Source organism: Annulohypoxylon truncatum (genome assembly GCF_022578515.1).
Source record: "Annulohypoxylon truncatum strain CBS 140777 unplaced genomic scaffold F4807scaffold_37, whole genome shotgun sequence".
In the NCBI taxonomy this organism is placed as follows: Eukaryota; Fungi; Ascomycota; class Sordariomycetes; order Xylariales; family Hypoxylaceae; genus Annulohypoxylon; species Annulohypoxylon truncatum.
The window spans coordinates 212,479-225,330 of NW_025953823.1; the positions used below are offsets into that span (position 1 = coordinate 212,479).

Consider the following 12,852-nt stretch of genomic DNA (forward strand, 5'->3'; position numbering starts at 1 on the left):
CTAATTGGCTGGGGTAAAAGAATGCTACCAAGTACCATGTATCGCGACAAGGATCGTTGAGGACAGAAGGTGGGGAATGGTTCCATTGCAATGGAACCTCTACAGTTTTTGTTCAAATGAGGTAACCGCCGTTCATCGCGATATTAGATAAGCGATTGTGTCCCTTTTAACTTCTTGCAAGATAAGTTTGAAGTTGTAACGGAAAGCACAAGTCATAGAAGAACGTTGAACCTTCCAGGTTGCTGTGCTTTGAAGATGCTGGTTACCTAAGTACAAGAAGATGCCCGTGTCAATGCTACACCCCGCTGAAACGTGCAGCAGGTGCGGCGGATACATCCACATGGTATCTCATGTGAATACCTGAACTGAAGATCTTTCCCAAACCCCGCACAGAGACGCCACATGGAACTCGGTGGCCAAATCATGGGTACCTAGTAATCCAGATTTAACCTTTCACGAACGTTGTGGCTTCTATTCAAAAGGTACATACGTACCCCAACTTACCAGGCTTAGCACGTTAAATCACGATAGTACCGTAGCATTCAATAGTATCATCAGAAAAGGAAAAGAAAAGGAAAAAGAAAAGGGGAAACGTGCAATTGTCACTATGGATAGGCTATCTAGGTCCATGGTTAATCAGAGATTTCCGAGAACTCGAGTATCCGTCGTCCTCACTGCCCATGGCGCCCACACACCAAGCCAGCGACCAAACAATGAGCATTGCCAATAACACCAGAACCATTATAGATGCATCCGCCATGCATCTAATGGTAGTACAGGTTGTCGTGTGGCGTAATCTGGTGTGGTGTCGATTAGGAAAAAGCAAAGTAAAGTGAACCAGGGGAAGGTGTAAGCTGGTTGGCACAGCCTGGAGAAAGGTGGAGTTATGGTCGAAGAAGAGTGTCAACTATTCCTGTATGTTGTACGTGAAGACGTAGAATTGGCAGGCGTCGTGATTACCATGCCTCACTCTCATCATCATCATCATCGTCCTCCTCCTTCTCCAACTTTTTCTTGACGTCAAATCCCAAGAGTCTTGACATGAGCTCTGCATCATCCTCATCAACCTTAGCCTTGGTCTTCTTCTTGAAGGTCTTCTCGTCGTCATCCTCCTCCTCAACCTTAGGAAGGATCTTGCGGGATGACTTGCTGGCTAACTTAGCCTTCTTGCTAGAATCGGGAGTCGTCTGATCCTCCGCCGCACGCTTCCCACGAGGCTTAGTAGGAGTGCATGGCTCGCTTGATTCGCCAGAAGCCATGATCTTTCTCTTGACAGAGTTGAAGCTTACTCGAGCGGAAGTAGCGTTCTTGAAGGCAGCGACCTCAGCAAGTTTCTCATAATTGACCTGTAAAATTCAGTTAGCTGACATTCAAGACAGGTCTGTTCAATTTCGAAATAAATTTTACAGCTGATGAGATAAATAGTAAATCAGAAGGTAGCATATCGAGGTCATCTGAGACCTAGATTGGGTTCATGTCGGCGAGCAATTTTGAACTTACCTTGGGCTGTGATTCGAAACACTGCCAGGCATAGGAAAGGATCTCCATTTCACGTTGGGACAAATGGACATCCTTCTGAGCCTTGTCGGCGTTGTCGGTGGGCGACTTGGGTACCATTGTGATGATCAGTGGTTCTTTGCCTGGTGGAAGTGCTGAATGGTGATGCCGTGAAGTGCCTTCAGTTGATGAAGGGAAGATGGTTCAAAATTAACGTGAACGGCGTGGGTGAAATGTTGTCTGGTGATCACACAACGTTGTTCCGATGAGAAAGGAAGATGCACCTAGGTCCTCAAATAATTGTGATGATCAAGGACTGGATTGGTCTTGGGTTGGAATATGTGATCAGATGAAATGGATGAGAAAGATATGCCATAGGTGGAGTAAGGGAAGTAGAAGAAAGTAGGAAAGCTGTAAAAGATGTACAGGTCAGAAAACCTCCTACCTTAGATACCTAGGTAGGTTGACAGAATTTAACGGAAGGTAGGGTAGCTGATTAACGTGAAAAGTAGTGAACGATGTATCGTAGGTGGGTCGTGATAGCCGCCGGTGGTCGCTATGGAGTCGTGCTCAAATTCACACAAATTCACATACCAATAACGAGTAAGAACCCCTCCATGACTACGGCTTCCTTCGGCAACTGCCTACTTGTTCACCCATATATCATATATCATTCCTTATATAATACCTAATCTACGGCATGCCTATTATGCTAGACGTACAATACATACTACCTAAGTAGGTACACACCTAGGTAGGAAGTACTTTTTGAGAGATGATCCCCTTATGCCTAATCAAATGTCAGCCCTGACGCTTCAACATCTGGGATAAGACACGAGGATTGGAGGTGAATCATTGTGTCAATAGACATATTGCTATCTCCAATCAGGTTGTCAGAGGTCTAGTCTCCGGGGCAATTAGAGGTTAGGGATCTAGGAGGACGGGAGTTTGGCCCATGAAAGACTGTAGATCCTAGGGAGACCTGTTGGTACTCGACCTTGGAGCAGAGTAGGTAAAGAGCTTTTCTTAGGTTATAGGTAGTTCATGAACAACATTGTCTAGAACTCCTCATACAGCGACGTCGTTATTTCCCTTCTCCTTAGTTCCGCCTCGTGACACCCCTGACTAGATACCTAAGGCCTTGCCTTATAAGGTACGTACTACGCAACCTATTTCAATAAAGGACAGTATCGAAGCTGCCATTAAGGCTACAAAAACCCGAATGGTAAAGAGCTGGAAGTCCTCTGAAGATCCCCGCTGGGTTAAGACCACAGATTCGGAACCTAGCTAAATCATCGGCGCAGCTAAGTAGGAGATATGCGAGGAGATTGACCATCCTGAAGGGGCACAGCACCCGATCAATGCATATTGGCACATTGAGGGGTCCGAGGCGAAAGAATTCGTCGGAAAGCTCTTGACGAGCCCGAAGGAAGTTCGTGAAGGCCAAAATGACGCGGTCTCATCTTAGTAGGCGCTGCAAATCTGATCACCCCCTGCCATACTGCGCTAATGGATCTACCCAGAACTGCAGCAGTTAGATGTGCACACTGACTACCGCAGTCGAGGTGCTGGCAGGATGTTGACTGACTGGGGTATCAATGAAGCCGATGAACTTGGTTTAAAGTCGTGCGAAGAGTCCATTTTATTTGCCATACCCATCTACGAGAAGTATGGATTGGGACACATTGATAGTCTTGAGCCAGATGTGGCCGTGTTGAATCCGATGCCAAAATGGAAAGGGGATGCAACGGATGGTTTACGTGTTGCGATGATGTCGCGACCAACTGGTCAAAATTATCGTGACGACGTGGGAGGAGCCCCTTGAGTGTATAGTTGACCGATATCAGGAGTCCTCCGGTATCACTGGTCTTTATAAGGTGCTCTGAGTTTCCCAGCATCCAGAGCTTGGAGGGAGATCATCGCATGTTAAAATGATACTGCAACGCTTGAGGCTTAGATTACCTATACTTACCTACCAGCCTTATGCGGAAGTTGTTTTCTTAGAGAATTTGATGGGAAAAGTATTATCTTAGCGTTGGAAGTATATTAAATACGCAATATAACGTAAAAACTGACCTTAATCTATTATAATTAATTTAAGCCAATTTGTTATAAAGTTGTATAGTCTAATTATTTTTTATTATTTTATTTTGATTTCTGATTGTGTTATGAAAGTGGTGAGTTTTGGCGATTTTTGGTGAGAAAATCGGAGGATTCCGCATAAGACTGGTAGGTTATTGTATGTAGGTTTTCATAAACTTCGCGCAGTTACTACCTACCTAGGTAATAATGCGAATATCAACAGTCAATGAACACGCTAGATGGCTCTGGAAGGCGGAATAGGGCGTATGTAATTGAAGGTTCAGGTTATGAGATAAAACGGGGTAGTGATTCTGTTATGCCCGATATTCGGTGAATTGAAATGCCAAGACTCGGGGATTTCTTAGTAGTAATTATCTCTATATGCAGCAAAGAAGGACTTGATATTTGTTAAAGAGAAGCATAAATGCTTTATATGTATACTAATTAGTACTATAAGAGGATTATCTAGATACGAGCTAATCGGAGATAATGTCAAGTTCGACCGAAGAAAAGGATAATAAGCCGACTCAGCACGATTCATCATTCGACGCGCGAAATTGGATCAATTGGATGAGCCCAGGAGGGCGGAGGGTACGCGAGGGAACGCGGCATTCTTACTTTCTTTCACTGATCTTGACTGATCTTTACACAAATTATTAGATCGTTATGGACGAGATACATGACCTAAAGGCCGATCGTCGCCGTCGTCGACCGGCTCTTTCATGTGTTAGCTGCCGGAGATCTAAGATTCGTTGTGATCGCAAACTGCCTTGCGGCGCCTGTGTGAGGTCTAAGCACAAGACCTGTGTCTATAAACCTCAAGACCCATCACGGCGTTCGGATATACTCCCTGGCGCAGTCGGTCTCTCCCAACCGGCCGATACGCCGCCAAGTCTCAACCCCGAAACCACCGTCTCCCCCGTCGTGAGTGGGTCAACTTATGCGCATCACAACGATGCGTCACATCAAGACCATTCGACTCATTCCTTGACCGGATCGACGCCTGTTGATTCGACGTCTTCTCACGGCCACGAATCATCTTTTAACGTTAGGTCATTGCTAGACAGAATCACCGACCTTGAGCGCCGCCTAGAGGAGTCTACGGGACACCGTTCAAGCCCGAAGAACGTCAAACGAACCTCCGCTACTGTCCCAGAGACTGTGGCTACTTATCCTAGCTACCTTGCGGGAGATTTGCACACCATGAACAAAAGCGTTATGACCAAGACAAGGTACTTGGGCCAAAGTCACTGGATGAACCAAATTGGAGGTGTATGCTGCTCTCATCTTTTTTTCTCCGTCGTCGCTACATCCCAGTATAGACATGTATAGATAGGACACTTACTTCTCTTTAGTTTAAACCCGTCTTGGAATTATTTGACCAGATTTCTCGAGAGAAGAAATCCGAAGCAATATCACTCGTAAACAAAAGCAAAACGCTAGCTCGCACCATTAAGGCACAACGAGTGCCCGATCTATTAAATTTCAAATTCGGCACTAATATACCGGCCCGAGAGACCACCGATGAGCTCGTAGAGGGTTACCTCCGAACCGTGGAATCTGTCTTTCGAATATTACATGTACCCTCGTTTAGAAAAGAGTACGAGGAGTTCTGGTCGTCGCCAGATTCGGTTGATGTCTCCTTCAAAATCCAACTCCAGCTTGTCATGGCAATCGGTAGTATTGTGTATGACGCACGTTTTACTTTACGAAAATCGGCTATTCAATGGGTCTACGAAGCACAATTCTGGCTCATGTCCCCAATCCCGAAAGCAAGGTTGACCATCTCCGGCCTACAGACCATGCTGCTTCTCTGCTTCGCACAGCAGGCTGCGTCCGTTGGTCACGACTTGGTCTGGATCTCAGTCGGGGATGTGATGCGCTCAGCGATGTACATGGGCCTTCACAGGGATCCGAAGAAACTCCCCAAGATGAACCTATTTCGTTCGGAGATGCGTCGCCGATTATGGAACACTATCCTGGAACTCGCCTTACAGACTAGTATGGATTCCGGCGGTCCGCCCCTAATCAATTTCCAAGACTACGATACTTGTGCTCCAGCGAATTGTAACGATGACCAATTAACAGATGACGATGCAGCAGTTGCCACTAACACACCAGAACAATTCACGGACACATCTGCAGCTTTAGCCCTACGCGTTACCTTCTCGGCGCGACTGGCTGTCGCGCGGTCTCTCAATGAATTCGATTCCCAGCATACGTACGAAGACGCTCTTCGGCTCCATGGCCAACTTAGCACCGCATATAAGTCGCTTTCCCAATATCTTCAAAAATTCGCGTTCAGCGCCCGACAACCGACGGATCTCCAACGACGCTTTATAGATGTTCTCATCCGCCGATACCTCATGGCTTTGCATCTTCCATACTTTGCTCCTTCCATGACTGAGCCGGCTTACGCGTTTTCGAGGAAGACAGTGGTCGAGACGTCGGCCAAGATCTGGTCGACCGTTTTCCCAACGGCTGCCCTGAACCCCCGACCTTTCCCATGTCCGGCAAATGAACTAGAAGCATTATCAGCCGATGTAGACGACTTGGCGCGAATGACAAGTTGCGCGAGCGGCCTCTTTCGTTGCATCCTCTCCCAAGTGTCTATGGCCATTGGCCTCGAGCTGAAGAGCCAGCTGCAAGAAGATGACGGACTTGGGCCACCAACTCCACGAATGGATTTATTTAACATCCTACGTGACTCTGCGTTCTGGATCTTTGATCGCATTAGGATTGGAGAAACTAATATTAAAGGATACATGTTCACTGCGGCCTTGGTAGCACAGGTTGAGGCGTTGATGAACGGTCTAAAAGAGCCGGACGTTACGAACGCTGTTATCAAATCAGGTACCGAAGCCATACGCGAAGCTTTTAACGTACTCAAGCAACGGATAGAGGTGGAAGGCGATGAGGCTGCTAACGCCAATACCAACGAAGCACAGTTCAACTTTGATACCGTGATGGCGATGGAAGAAGACTGGGAATATGATGACTCGGTTCGTATTCCTCGTAATCGTTACGATAATGAGTTAACAGATAGTTGCAGATGCAAAATGTTCTCTTCGACTTCACGAGTATTGAATCCGTGCTAGGGGTAGGCCCAGGCACTGAGATAATGACGCCACCCGACTTTTCGCAATGGTCTTGATTAAGCACATTGCCATTTCCGCCGCGAATTACCTCGTAGTACTAAGTACTGTTAACATGGAAACCATCTGAAGATATTAGATCGTACTCAATGGTAAGCCTATCAAACCTTATGCGTAGAGCTTAACTAATAACAATAACAATAAGGTTGGTTATATTTACAATAGTACGGAGCGAATATTTCTCAGATCACATAGGCCACCTACGCTGCCAAAAACAGGCCTATCTGTTTCCCCTACCCGATCCACTCCACTCAATCACCTCCTCAAGTACCCGCAGACATTCTTCGTACCATCTAGACATAAAAGAGCTTCAGGGGTAGCGGTTGTTCACCCACTTCAACTCTTACATATTGGAAAATCAGAACATCAGGGCAAAAGACTCTAGACTCGCTCTTATTCCATCAATTGTCAAAGCGATTCCCCAATGCTACAGATTTTCGATATATCCATTCCGTAGCCGTCAGCCCTTCATCTTCGTCTTCTCGACTTTCGGGAATTCCATTGCCTTTTAGGCTCTTCATAAGACACTTGTCTTCGGGACGGACGAAATAGACGATACTGTACCGCGGCCATCGTCCTTGTGCACCTGGAGATGGTATCACACGGTGACGGCCGGAGCAGACCACTCCGTTAGTGAACCGAACGGCGGCGTCGCCTAGATTGATGATGGCACAACCTTTTTTAGGCTTAACCCAGAGCCATTCACCTGGTACGTCAGGCTCAAGCCCATTCAACTGCGCCTTTCGCGAGGATTCGGACCAGACCTGGAGCCCACCAAGCCAATTCATAAGGATGGTGATCCTACAGAAGATTTAAATAAATATCTCTTGGCGCCATAAGAATTATGGAGCGAGCATGAAGGGTTCGCTTACGTCCCAAAATCGGTGTGTGATGGCGTCTGAATCTCAGGCATCTCTTCTGTATCGCGTGGCGGGCCTCTTGTGATTCGAACGTGATCACCAGAGGGCTCTTCGATCCTATGGCGGCTTGTGAATTCAGAAAATTCAACACCGAGTTTATCGGCGATGATCGCCAGAACTGTCATCCCGACCGAGTGTGCGCTCTTCATGTAGGCATCAAAAAGTGGCTTCACGTCCAAGATTGCTGAAGGCCACGGGCGTACCATACGGTCGTCGGGTACTATTACTACAAAGGCGGACTTTATTAATATATTCTTAAGGGAATGGTTTAGGAGTCCAGTTCTCACTCTCGAAACAAGCAAAAAGAGGGGCCAAAGACCTCTTGATTTACATACTATCATTTTTGCCCACATTAAAGAACTCGGCCGTATCCGGGGTCCCGGACTTGTCGGTTACGGTCGCCCCAGCAAACTTGTACCCAAACAACGTCTTGACCATCTTGTATCGCATCTTTTCCTCGAGGGGTAGTTTGAAGACCCGCTCTCCCGTTGATGCGATCTGATCCGCGCCTCGCAAGATAGTCTCGCCTGTTTCGCTGCCATTGAGCTCAAGATAGAAGAATCCGCGGTCAACACAGGCCTCGTAGACGCGGTCCCGCTCTACTGTGTCCCCTTCAAGAATCTTCAATAACGAGATACTTTGTAGCTCGACCGTAGGGACGTCTTCCGGGAACGGAGGATAAAGGTCAGGAGTGAATTCGGAAATCTCTTCTTCCTTATGAGGCATTCTCGAAAGCTGAAGCCGTGCAAACGCGCAGAGCCAGACGACTAATTTAAAAAATCAGGCAGGTATCTAAAAAGGAGAAGAGGCAATACGTTTGCACCCGCGCATAACAGTTTACTTACCCAGATATATACCCAGGTCTGTAGTTCCGCGGGTGGGGAAGTGTCGGGAAATAGTTCGGATGGAACAAAAAGAACAGAGTGTAAAAGATAGGATGATATAAAGTTGTTTCGGTGTGCCAGTCAAACAATCGGGGAAGGTTACATTCTTGTCGAGATGCAGCTTCCCGCAGTCAGTATTACGCATCTGTACCCAGTATTACTGCCGGCGTGGTTTCCCCGGCTTCTCCGCATGCCTTGTCTGGCACTGGACGTCGCTTCTCGATATAAATGACTTATACATATTATAGTTAAAGTGATAGGGACAAAGAAGTTGGTATGTCAAAGGAGCCCCTTGCGCGAGTTGTTGGTTAGGCTGACTCTAGCTCAGAGATGAGTTTGAAAGATCTCTAATCACCTAGGTAATTGGGCTTTTAGTTGGCTTCACTACCTCTCAATTCATCATACGAATCTTCAAGTCTTACAACCAACCTCTAGCAGCTGGAAGAATTTGCTATTGTAACGTTCTCTCTACCGTTACTAACCCTGATAGCCCACACGCCCCCTTTTAAGAAAGGGGAACTTGAGAATAGTCTATACCCTACCTGCCAAGGTTGATAATATTAGGTTGAAGCTATAAAAGGAACACGACGAATTGACGGTGATAAACGTTCCAATATGAACTACCTATATAACACTTGACTATTCATTTAATGACAACGTGGTATGTACCGAGTTTTCGACGTGAAAATAATTATATCGGCACCTCTCTACGACGGGATTGGCCACTTTAGTAACGATTCGGCAGCTCAACTAAATATAGGACTCTTTATATTAGTAACTGGTTTTAATATATAGATATTCAATAAACCGATATATCCATCTAAGCAACTGTGGTTTAGTTGAGTCGTTCCGATTGAGTCTGAAAGGATATAGGGCGCTTCGTCCTCTTCTCGTTCTCCATATTAAATGCTTGAGATATTCCATGAAATAAGAGACAATATGAAAGAAGTCTCAACTTTATCGCCTTATTTGAGTTGTTTCACACGTCCCGGCTTACCTACCTACATTCAACGACTGAATAAATTATAAGGAAGGAAGGCACCACGTGACGAATCAGGAGAATATCTACGTAGCGGGTAGTCCCACTTTTCTTCTCAGGGCCAAGTTTGGAGAAATTGTGAAAATTGACTTCGTCCCAATTTCACCTTTAACTTTTACAACATACACATTTACGATGTTAAGAATAATTCAATAGCCTTGATTAAGGCAATATACTGGCCTCTTCTTCGCGTTTTCTAGGCGAGATAGGCGAAGCGAGATTGGAGAAAACGAGTGTTAAATTGGCCAAATTGAGACCCGCTCTCGGTGATCCATTTTCGGTATTTCTAGACGGCATCGTGTACTCGCGAATCCAGCTAAATTTAAGTGATGATTCCAGCTTCGAAGGTTTTAGACATCTACGCCCAGGCGTCCAGAATGCTAATATCTTCAGTCAGTAAAAGGTGGAAGTTTCACTGATTTAGAAAATATGGACAATTCACATTTCCCCTCATCCCAAGGTAATTGGAGTTCCAATTGGAGATCCTCGGATGGCGCTACTTCGAAAGAGCGCGAGAATACATGCCGTCTGAAAGAAACCGTTGCGACTGTGGCTAGTGCTTATTCGGACGAGATCCGAAGAAAGCAAGTTCCCCAAAATCTGAAGCCAAGACATAACTTTGCGGGGATAACGCATTTCTCTCACTCTCTCTCCCGGCTTCTTGGACCGAAGTCCCATATCTTTGGTTGGACCATGGACGAAATAAACGTGGCGGTTAGATCGGGTTTCGGTTTTTTATAATATTCTTTTTATGGTGCCCTTCGTCATATCTCTTTATCGTCGGTCTAACCGGTAGCGAATTGACCAGGTTCGTTCCTGGCAGGCTTGGATATTCGTGTTTTGATTTGGTAATGATGGTCCGGGGTAGCTCTCATTTTTCAGCGTCCTTACTTAAATCGCCAATAGTCTAATCTAAGTACGGCTACGTGTGATCAGTGATCCAGGCTTCAGAGAGAAGCTGTTTGCAATTTGGTCCCATCTTTGATGCTAGCTTATCCATTCCTCCTCAATAACCCCGGCTCCCCATACCCCAGGCGCCAAGAGACCGAGGAAGAGCCTCGTCTCTCCAATATCGTGATTCCTTTCACGAACGTTTGCCCCGCATTATGGGGGTATTCAAATGGATTAACGGAGTTTGAGACAGTGGCAAACTAGCCTATCCCCTGCAAAAGCCTCTAATTAAGCTTCTGCCGCTCACATGGTCTCGCCCGTTGACGGCTAGCATACCCGATTACCGGGACGAGCTTCCTACAAACTCGTCAGATAAAAGCTCGACACCGCCCGACGTTACTTATGTCTCCTGTTCAGTCGTCCTCTTAGTACCCTTCCGAGTCGTATTCCGGTTTCCCTCGCCATATTATCACATACCTTTGACCATCGGGACGAAGACTCTGGGGAAACCATTATATTGACGAGGAATCACCAACTATGATTGACGAGATAACACGGGCTGGCCCTGCTGAAGGGCTTGCGCCGAAGCAAAACATAGAAGCATTGGAACATGTAACGGCACCCGAAGCCACAGGTACAACGCCTCTCGCCAGTACGATGGATCCAGCCCATCGCGCACGTGTAGAGAAGACACTGAAGCGCAAACTCGATGCGCGATGTTCCATATTTGTCCTCATTTACATCCTCAATTATCTCGACCGCAACAACATCGCGGCTGCGAGGCTGAAGGGGCTCCAGTCAGGTGAGCGTGGTCGTTTCTATAACCGTAATTTAAAACATACTAATATAAGATATAGATTTAAACCTCGACGATGTACGTTCAGCTCCTCTTTAGTGCATTTGATAATTCACTACCCTTTATAAATACGTATATCTAATTATCACTAGTTCTTGATGCTAACCAGCGACTAGACCCAATATTCGACCTGCCTGAGTATTTTGTATGTCGGGTATATTTTGATGCAGGTCCCGTCGAATATGTTTACCAATAGGATCCAGAGACCATCGCTCTATCTCTCCTGCGCCATGTTGCTCTGGGGTCTCATTTCTACGCTCACGGGAAATACGAATAATTTCACTGGCATGGTTCTGGTACGGTTCTTCTTGGGCTTTGTCGAAGCTGCTTTCCTTCCGGGAGCGCTTCTTATCCAGTCCAAGTGGTACACTCGAAGGGAGCTGACGACGAGAAACGCCATCCTATTCTGCGGTAATATTATCTCCAATGCCTTTTCGGCGCTAGTTGGAGCTGGTGTGTTATCGAATATGCAAGGAATTTTGGGTCATGCTGCTTGGAGATGGTTATTCTGGATCGAGGGCGGTGTTACCATGTTCGTTGCTATCATCGCAGCCTTCGTGCTTCCGGATTTACCACACAACTCGCGTGGTTTCACAGAGGAAGAGCGCCAGGTAGCGCAGCTGCGAATGATTGAGGACGTTGGCGAAGCTGATGTCGATGGAGAGAACCAGGGCATCTTCGACGGCCTTATTATGGCCGTTAAGGATATTAAGATTTATGTGATGATGTTCACCTTCGCGGCCTATGTCGTCGGCCTATCGTTCAATGCTTTCTTCGTAAGAGCTCCCTAGCAACATACATATGAAGTACAAGCTAATCATGCCGCACAGCCGACCCTTACAGGTACTCTCGGATTTGACTACGTTGGAACACTGCTTATGAGCTCGCCGCCTTGGGTCTTTTCGTGCATCGTCTCACTTATAAATGCCTGGCACGCTGATAGAACCCAAGAGAAGGTATGTCATTTTCCACCATCTCTCTTCGCGTCTGGTTCTAACTCCGTTGATAGTTCTGGCACATTACTGGCCCCATCATCGGCGGAATGGTCGGTTTCGTCATCAGCATGTCTACGCTAAATGTAGCTGCCCGATACGTTGCACTCTTCCTCCAAGCAAGCTCCTACGCCGGCTTTATCGTTTTCTATTCATGGATTAGTTCGTCCTTCCCTCGACCACCGGCCAAACGAGCTGTGGCGATCGCTCTCATCAACGCGTTTTCGCAACTGGGCAACGTGGCGGGTAGTTACGTGTGGAACCTGAAGGATAACGGATACCGTAAGAGCTATGGCATTGTGACGGCTATGTTCGGAGTCACTATCATTGGATGCTTCGCTTTCCGCGTCATTTTAGCGGACCTCAACAAGAAGCTCGAGGAGAGTGAGCGCACTTGGGAATCGCAACCCGATGCGGCGGCGCAGATAGACGGCCCCGACGAAGCGTTGCGGATGCACAAGGGATTCCGGTACTTGGTATAAAGAAGGAGGATATATGATTATGTAGATCGTGATATTCAGGATATGATACCCCCG

The 12,852-nt window shown here is 46.7% G+C and overlaps 5 protein-coding genes across 5 annotated transcripts; 3 read left to right on the forward strand and 2 right to left on the reverse strand.

Moving 5' to 3' along the window:
• Positions 1-896: 896 nt before the first annotated feature.
• F4807DRAFT_244015 (uncharacterized protein) lies at positions 897-1,816 on the reverse strand. Its single transcript, XM_047994316.1, has 2 exons — positions 1,501-1,816; positions 897-1,346 (listed from the first exon to the last, which is right to left on the reverse strand). Exons 1-2 carry the CDS (start codon positions 1,615-1,617, stop codon positions 957-959), a joined length of 507 nt encoding a protein of 168 aa, XP_047850582.1. The 5' UTR covers positions 1,618-1,816; the 3' UTR covers positions 897-956.
• A 1,129-nt stretch (positions 1,817-2,945) lies between these two features.
• Positions 2,946-3,322, forward strand: F4807DRAFT_464073 (uncharacterized protein; the record flags this gene model as incomplete). Its single annotated transcript, XM_048002070.1, has 2 exons — positions 2,946-2,964; positions 3,021-3,322. 2 exons carry the CDS (start codon positions 2,946-2,948, stop codon positions 3,320-3,322), a joined length of 321 nt encoding a protein of 106 aa, XP_047850583.1.
• A 923-nt stretch (positions 3,323-4,245) lies between these two features.
• F4807DRAFT_453663 (uncharacterized protein) lies at positions 4,246-6,733 on the forward strand (the record flags this gene model as incomplete). Its single annotated transcript, XM_048000490.1, has 3 exons — positions 4,246-4,851; positions 4,935-6,581; positions 6,632-6,733. 3 exons carry the CDS (start codon positions 4,246-4,248, stop codon positions 6,731-6,733), a joined length of 2,355 nt encoding a protein of 784 aa, XP_047850584.1.
• Positions 6,734-6,906: 173 nt separating this feature from the next.
• F4807DRAFT_244061 (putative oxidoreductase) lies at positions 6,907-8,790 on the reverse strand. The gene is made up of 3 exons (XM_047994317.1): positions 7,990-8,790; positions 7,607-7,880; positions 6,907-7,535 (listed from the first exon to the last, which is right to left on the reverse strand). Exons 1-3 carry the CDS (start codon positions 8,378-8,380, stop codon positions 7,136-7,138), a joined length of 1,065 nt encoding a protein of 354 aa, XP_047850585.1. The 5' UTR covers positions 8,381-8,790; the 3' UTR covers positions 6,907-7,135.
• Positions 8,791-10,440: 1,650 nt separating this feature from the next.
• Positions 10,441-12,798, forward strand: F4807DRAFT_470486 (MFS general substrate transporter; the record flags this gene model as incomplete). The annotated part of the gene is made up of 5 exons (XM_048002820.1): positions 10,441-11,270; positions 11,326-11,342; positions 11,441-12,100; positions 12,155-12,280; positions 12,334-12,798. Exons 1-5 carry the CDS (start codon positions 11,006-11,008, stop codon positions 12,796-12,798), a joined length of 1,533 nt encoding a protein of 510 aa, XP_047850586.1. The 5' UTR covers positions 10,441-11,005.
• Between the last annotated feature and the right edge of the window lie 54 nt (positions 12,799-12,852).